Source organism: Eulemur rufifrons, chromosome 6 (assembly GCF_041146395.1).
Source record: "Eulemur rufifrons isolate Redbay chromosome 6, OSU_ERuf_1, whole genome shotgun sequence".
Lineage (NCBI taxonomy): Eukaryota > Metazoa > Chordata > Mammalia > Primates > Lemuridae > Eulemur > Eulemur rufifrons.
Window position 1 is genome coordinate 56091719 of NC_090988.1, and position 8634 is coordinate 56100352.

General features: G+C 34.4%; 1 protein-coding gene across 1 annotated transcript; it reads left to right on the top strand.

The window, feature by feature from the left end:
* Positions 1 to 561: 561 nt before the first annotated feature.
* On the top strand, positions 562 to 1497 carry LOC138384088 (olfactory receptor 52J3). Its single transcript, XM_069469356.1, has one exon. The coding sequence runs from the start codon at positions 562 to 564 to the stop codon at positions 1495 to 1497; it is 936 nt and encodes a 311-aa protein (XP_069325457.1).
* Positions 1498 to 8634: the final 7137 nt, after the last annotated feature.

Below are 8634 nucleotides of genomic sequence, written 5' to 3' on the forward strand. Positions count from 1 at the left end.
CATATTCTGTTCCTGTCTTTTTGACAGGATATTAGGTTTGATCTTGGCTTTTTCTCCATGCCAATAAATGATAAATGAATCATTTTGGAATTTTTTTTCCAGTTTTTAATTATGGAAGTATCTTGTATATCTGTGCATGTGACCTTACTTTCCCATCTGTCTTTTTTTTGGATTCAGTCTGCATTTCCTTCATGTGTGTATCTTTCATTTTTCTTGTGTCCCTTTTGAATCAGGGATTTACAAAGGGTACAGAGCATATTAAATTATTCCATACTTAATATCAGGTTCTATGTCGTGGAATTCTGTAACATTGACACACCAAAAATTAGGATTACATTAGTATAAGAATTAGGTTCTTTGAGGCTGATCAATTCGAATGACAGAATGTAATTTAAGCTACATTAACGGGACTCTCCAAATAGCATTGTGTGTATACTGAATGAAATAGTAACGTAATTATTGTTATTCTAAACTCTTATTTAATGTTTTTCTTGTCTTGCCCATCCTCTCCCAACTTATCTTATAGGTCTGGCAACTATTCCTAAATTATCATTTGGAAGCATGTTTTATTCTAACAGGAGCATTTTTCACCCAGCGACATTTTTCCTGATTGGAATCCCAGGTCTGGAAGACATCCACGTCTGGATCTCCCTGCCATTCTGCTCTGTTTACTTGGTGGCTTTACTAGGCAACACCACCATTCTGCTAGTCCTCAAGGCAGAACAGAGCCTCCAGGAGCCCATGTTCTACTTTCTGGCCATTCTGTCAACAATTGATTTGGCCCTTTCTACAACCTCTGTGCCCCGCATGCTGGGGATCTTCTGGTTTGATGCTCATGAGATTAACTTTGCAGCTTGTGTGGCCCAGATGTTTCTGATCCACAGTTTTACTGGCATGGAAGCTGAGGTCTTACTGGCTATGGCCTTTGACCGCTATGTGGCCATTTGTGCTCCCCTACACTACACGACCATCTTGACATCCCGGGTGCTGGTGGGCATCAGCATGCTCATTTTGATTCGTCCAGTCTTGCTTACAGTTCCAATGATCTATCTCATCTACCGCCTACCTTTTTGTCAGGCTCATATAATATCTCATTCCTACTGTGAGCACATGGGCATTGCAAAATTGTCCTGTGGAAACATCCGTATCAATGCTATCTATGGGCTGTTCGTGGTGGCTCTCTTTCTTCTGAACCTGGTCCTTATTAGCATCTCATATGTTTACATTCTCCGTGCTGTCTTCCGCCTCCCATCACGGGATGCAAGGCTAAAAGCCCTGAGCACATGTGGCTCCCATGTTGGGGTCATCTGTGTTTTCTACATCCCCTCGGTCTTCTCTTTCCTTACTCATCGATTTGGACACAGCATACCACGCTATATTCATATTCTTATCGCCAATCTCTATTTGGTTATCCCACCTTCTCTCAACCCCATCATTTATGGAGTGAGGACCAAACAGATACGAGAGCGAGTGCTCTATGTGTTTACTAAAAAATAAATTTCTTACCTCATTGTTTTACTAAAGTGTTTGATCTTCTTGGGAAGACTCATATGTTCTTGCCTTAAGGAATATCTCCTGGTCCTTACCTTATTGCTGTATTTGCAATACAAGTTGGTTTGTTCCTGATTTCTGATGAATGGATTTTAAGGCTGGCAGAAACCTCATTGTATCTCAAGTTCAAGGGCTGATAAGCTGTCCTGAAAGGGCTATCCTGGGAAAGAACTGTGTGGTCTCTAATTGCATTACCTCTTGCAGAGCCCTTGATAGGCTAAGGCTCTTTCTTTTCTGGGGAAAGAACATATTATACTAGGTTTAATACAATCTGTGATTAGAGATATGTGGTACTAGAAATTTGACACTCTACGTCATTTATTACTTTTTTCTTTTCTTCTTTCTTTCTTTTCTCCTTTCTTTTCTTCCTTCCTTCCTTTCTCTTTCTTTTCTTTTCTTTTCTTTCTCTTTTTTTCTCTCTTTCTCTTTGTTTTTGTCTTTCTCCTTTACTTCTATTCCTTCATGCATACATGCATTTGATTATTTCTTTAATTTACATGCATTCAATGTCTGGCCCTGTGGAGCTTTCATTCTGTTGTGCTCTTATAAAGCCAGTTTTATGGATTCAAAATAATCATTGCCAAATCTGTAGCTTGAAGTGGAATTGTCTGCCAAATACATAAGACTCAGAGCAAAGACAGCCAAGAAAACCCACATAATTTCAAAACTATATCTCAGTAATTCCAACATAACTTCTCACTGATTACTTCTGCATATTCATAGCATAAAGTAAGTGTGGTCTTGTTTTAATTTAATTATGTATAATATTTCTATCTATGTGATATATGCTCACCTTTTCCTATATCTTTATCCAGTATTGGTCTCTCAATTTACATTTAACCTAAAATAGTCCATCCCAAAATTCAAGGCCTCTTTTTCAAACTCATAATCAATTTCTCATTCTCACACAGACTTTATTGCAGAATATGTCAGACCAAGCTATGAATAGCAACTTTTCACATGAGACTGAATGCTTTCCATTGATTTAATAAAATTTCCAAAGATCAAGCAATTAATGACCTCTTGTATCATCAGACTTGTCACTTGGCTTTTTACAACTGTAATTATTTTATCTTATACAGGTTATTTAAAAATAAACTAAAGAAAAACTATCACAAAATATCTTTGTTCCCACAAACTAGAATTAACAATTTTTTACATTACTCCTATCTAAAAGATAATGCTTAATAAAATACACACATTAAAGTTAAAAATCACCTTTAACACTTCCCCAAAAGATTTTCCCCCCATTTTTCTAGAGGCAAAATCTACCAGATATTTTTCTTATATCATGGTACAAATTTTCGTGTTACAATCAATCACAATATTATTGTTAAATCATTTGTCATTAATTTAGGTAGATTAAAGTACACTGTGTTTTCTTTTGTAACATTGATTTAATTCATGTATTCATTTAAGAATAGATATCCACCTTATATTTTTAACTAGAAAATATGCTGCACATCCTTGTATATATTTATGTGTATATTTTTAGTTTATTTATCCAGGTTTCATACTTTGAAGTAGAGTTAGTAGGTAGCAAGATTTTAATCAATCAGAATATATTTCTGCTTCTTTGATCTTTGTTTTTGATTCACTTTTTAATTTTCCATTTCTTGTTACTTTCCTTTTCTCTCACTTTTATGCTTTTATTATTTAAGTTCCCTTTTTTTTAAGAAAAATTTCTCCCCCACCAACATTTGAAAGTTGCATATTCTGTATCGCTTCTTCTATTGGGTATTATTAAAATTTTAACTTTCCTAATTTCACCTTTTTGTTTTCTAATAAAACTAATTTGTGACTACTCTGAACAAACAAAAATATTAGTCCCTTTCATTTTTTCATTTTTCTTCTGCATCCATTTCTCTCATGTTGCTGTCATCTGGAATTATATTTCCAGATTTAAAAATTGAAATAAAACCATTTTTAATGACAATTTTTACTTAATCAAATATATTTTTAACAATTTATTTGTCTCACAAATGTTCATGAATATCTTCTTCCTTAAGGATTCACCAATCATCACAGAAAACATCTAGTATTTCCCATTCTAACTCTGGAGATAAAAGAAGCCTTCCTCTCACAGCCAACTAGGCCCTGCTCCAATACCATCTAATTGGTATTAACTGATCAACACTTAAGTGCACATATAGTAGTAACATTCATTGGGTGTTGGGCAGGTGGGAAGGTGGGTATATTCACACCTAATGAGTGCAGCCCACACTGTCTGGGGGATGAACACACCTGAAGCTCTGACTCGGGTGGGGTGAAGGCAATATATGTAACCTAAACATTTGTGCCCCCATAATATACTGAAATAAAAAAATAAAAATAATTGATTATAATTTTGAGTCTAAATGTCTTCATTTTCCCTCATAACTTAATAATAGAATAAAAATTTATGGAATTTTGGAACAAAGTTTTATTCTATCAGCTTTCTAAATTTATTTTTCAACTTTTTTTTCTAGTAACCAGTGCTATAATGAAACATAAAATGCCAATCATTTTTTTAACTGTTTTGAAAGAATTTCTTTTCTTTGTTCTTTGGAAAGAAGTTTGATATTTTGAAATAGTATTGTATTAAGTCTAGATTTATAATTTTTAAAAATATAATGTTCAGAATTTAGTAGGACCTTACATTCTGAAGCTCTATATCTGTATTACTTCTAAGGTCTTTCAAACTTCATTTCTTTAATCTTCCTTATCAACTTTCTTTCCCATGCTTCTTTAAATATTTAAAATAAAATTTGAAATCCTTATCTTTTTTCCGTGTATTTTAATTTTTTTTCTTTCTGTCACTTTATTCACTTTGCCGTAGTTGTGAAAATTCATCCACTGATCCTTATCACTCACAATTTTGATTGTCAGCAGTTTCTTCTATTCTTCTGTTTCTCAATATAATTACTTTTCAACACTTAAATATTCTGTCCAATCATTTTCACAAAACTTTGTTTTCTGCATGGTTGTAGTTTCTCTCTCTCTCTCTCTCTCTCTCTCTCACACACACACACACACACACACCTTCCTTTGTCTCTGGATGGAGGAAAAGAGTCTTGGTCCAGAAGAGGAAGAGCCTTCCTAGACTTGGCTGCTTGTTATGTGTGCATCTCTTTCTCTATTTTTGCCTGCCCCCACCTCTGCCCCAGTGTCTCTTGGTGGGTAAGATAGTATTGGACCACAGAGGCAAAGAGGCTTCCACAATAATACTGCCTGTTGTAGCTGGATCTTTCCTGCTGGTTCTTCCTGCCTATATCATATCTATTGACAGGAAAGGAAAATCTCAAGACCCATGGGCAGTGAAAGTGCTTATTTTTGGTGATTTTCCCAATTAATCTCCTTTGCTGGTCATGTCAAGCCCACCTTATTTTTTGCCAGCTGAACAAACATTCAGTCTGGGGAAGGAATGAGCCTACTTAGGCTTCCTTCTGTTCCTAGGTCAAGAGTTAGGGAAAAGAGTCACCTTCTTTGGTGGATAGGAAAACACAACATACTTTGCTGTTGTGCTTTTCCTTCTAGTCTTAGGGTCTCTAACCAACTCAACTCTATCTTATTTTTCAGAGTTTTCCTTTGGTTGTCTATTGTGCCATTGGTAGAATTTACAGTGTTGCTTACCTGAGAGAAACAAGGAAAAATATTTCTATTCCTTCTTGTCTGCACCTAAAGCCTCATTAGATTTATTTTTTTTTTTTTTTTTTTTTTTTTTTTTTTTATTTTTTTTTTTTTTTATATATATATTTTTTTTCAATTTAGTTTTACAGAATCAAAGAGTCTAACAGTATATCTTGTTAGATACAGTATGTCCTCATAATGTATACATTATTTCTTGTACAATGATATGAAATAATATGGGAAATATTCATGATAAATTATTAAGTGAACAGTGCAAGTTAAAAACAATAGTTTCATATTTTTTTCCCCACCCCCCCTTTCCCGAGTCAGCACCTTCAAGTGTTACCACTCCCCAAACGGTGTGCAATGCACTCGTTGTGTAGGCATACCCCCATCCCCTCCCCCACCCCCCACCTCAGTCTGATGTCCAATTGGTGTCATTCCCAGATTTGTATTTAGGTGATGATCAGGGAAACCAATTTTCTGGTGAGTACATGTGATGCTTGTTTTTCCATTCTTGGGATACTTCACTTAATATAATGGGTTCCAACTCTCTCCAGGAGAACCATAGAGATGTCGTATCTTCATCATTCCTTATAGCTGAGTAATATTCCATGGTATACATATACCACAGCTTACTAATCCAATCATGTATTGATGGGCATTTGGGTTGTTTCCACATCTTTGCTATTGTGAATTGTGCTGCTATAAACATTTGGGTACACGTGCCTTTGTTATAGAATGACCTTTTTTCCTTTGGGTATATGCCCAGTAATGGGATTGCTGGGTCAAATGGCAGGTCTACTTGAATCTGTTTAAGATACCTCCATAATGCTTTCCACAGGGGTTGCACTAGTTTGCAGTCCCACCAGCAGTGTATTAGTGTTCCTGTCTCTCCACACCCACGCCAACATGTGTTGTTTTGGGTTTTTTTGATAAAGGCCATTCTCACTGGGGTTAAGTGATATCTCATTGTGGTTTTGATTTGCATTTCCCTGATGATTAGAGATGTTGAACACTTTTTCATATGTTTGTTAGCCATTTTTATATCTTCTTTTGAAAAATTTCTATTCATGTCCTTTGCCCACTTTTTGATATGGTTGCTTGATTTTTTCTTGCTGATTTTCCTGAGTTCTAAATAGATTCTTGTTATCAGTCCTTTATCTGATGTGTAGTATGCAAAAATTTTTTCCCATTCTGTAGGTGATCTGTTTATTCTCTGGACTGTTTCTTTGGCTGTGCAGAAGCTTTTTAGAATAAAATGTCTGTTTAGAATAATACAACTTTTAAGAAAGGATTCAATTAGATATCTTTGGTTCAAGCTACCTAGTATAACACTTTAATTAAATCTGAATTAAGCAAAATATGGTCTATGTTAGTGTAAGATAAGTTAAAATAATACAAATATACTTGGTAATGAAACAATCCTACATTATTAACAAGAAGGCAACGAACAAGCATCTTAAACTTCACTAATTATTTCTCCTGCATCAAGTCATCTAATAAGAGAAAGAGAGCTGTCATTAAGATGCCCAGTCTCTCTCCATTTCAGAAGTTTTACTTAAACTTCTTATTTATTCCTCAAGCCATGTAGCTTAATTATTTCTTTGTAAGATTGTTAAAACAATAAAACAAAACAACTCAAAATGAAAGTAAAACAACTAGAATCTCGGTCACTTAGATAATAGAATGTTTATGTGTAATTCACTAAACAAGGAGAATGTGGCAGATATGTTGCTCTGTGACATTCAGGAATTGGAAGCCAGCTGCTTAGCAAAGTGCATCCCCTCCCCCCCTCAGAACTCCTTTTCTGACCTAGGGACACAACTGTCTCAGGTCCAGCATTTGATCTGAGGAGTAAATTCAGAGGTAGGATCAGGAGTCTCTGCCTAACTGATAAAAGAACATGCCACTTATCCAGAATATTCTATCTTTTTTTTTTCATATGGGACAATTTATATTCCTTCTGTATAAGTAATTCTTACCCATTTTTTTTCTAACCCTTTTCAACAAGGTGTTCCTCTTTTAACAAAAGTTGTGGGTAAGAGAAATTTGGCCTGACTTCAGGTAGTATCAGGATAAATCTAGGATTATCTTCTGTTACCCCTTAAATGGTTACATGAAAAAGAGATACAATTGCACATCTTGAGTGAGACTGCATGTTCAAAAACCATGCATCCTGATCGTTTGATTTGGCACATCAACTCCTCAGCATCCCAACTATCTCTAAAAATTCGACACCAAAACCATTGCTATGTCTAGAGAGACATACTGAAATAATGGGCAGGTTTGAGATGTCTTAGTAGGCATTCAAAAGATGCAATGCCAGCTCTACATATATGTATTTTTGGATGTGTATATGGTGACATGTGCATGTATTTTAAGTGAAATCCTTACAATAGAATTCTGGAAACTTTAACAAGATTGTTGAAACATTAATTAGACTCAAGGTTTGAAAAGAGAAAGAATAGATAGTACAGTATATTGATTAACAGCATAGATTTTGGAATCAGACATTTCGGTTAAAATTCCATATTTGTCAACTACTTGATGTATGGCCTTGGAAAAGTTATTAAAATTTTCTGTGGCTCAAGTTTTTCATATGTATAATGGAAATAAGCATAGTCTCTATATCATAGGGTGGATTTTAAGATTAAATAGGTTAACATGTGAAAAAACAGTGTAAAATACCTTGCACATACATCTTAATTAAAAACAAATTAAGTAATAGCAGTCCTTATTGGAACAATTAGTAAAGGTGTTTGTACGAAGGTTTCAGAGGAAAAAATTTGGGGGTAGAATATATATCTTTAGGAGATTTTAAAGTATAAGTAAAAGAAAACTTGATCTTAATTTACTTAAACATTAAAGGAAAATTTGTCTCATTTAAAAAAAAAAAGTGAAGATGTTCACTTGAGTTTCTTGTCATGAAGAAGTTGGTCTGATTCTTTGTAACCAAGGAGTAAATTTCTTTCAGGATTTTAGAGACGTTACCGTGTGATTCACGTTGATCCTGAGACTGGCTCCAGTCATGGTCTTGGGACTTCTATCGGCAACTCTTAAGATATTTCTTCATTCACAACCATTCAAAAAAAAAAAAAAAGATATAACTTTACCTAATGTTTCTCGGCCCATGTCCTGAAATTAATTAATACTGATTGAATTTATCAGCTACATGCTAATAAAACATGAATTTATATATACACATATATATATACACACACACACACACAAGTGGGTGTGGGCATGTCTATCTGTGAAATTTTTAATTTTTGAAGATTCAAATATAAGGTTTATGTGGTATAACTGGAAAGACAAAAGAGTCAGATGATAGAGTTAACTTTGTGCTTTGAAGTCTGTGCTTTATATCTTAATCTAGATTATGCTATTTGTTCAGTATTGTTTAAGATACCTGCTTAAATGTGTAGTAAAAATATAATATTTCTTTCACTCAAAATAATTTGTTCTAGTAAG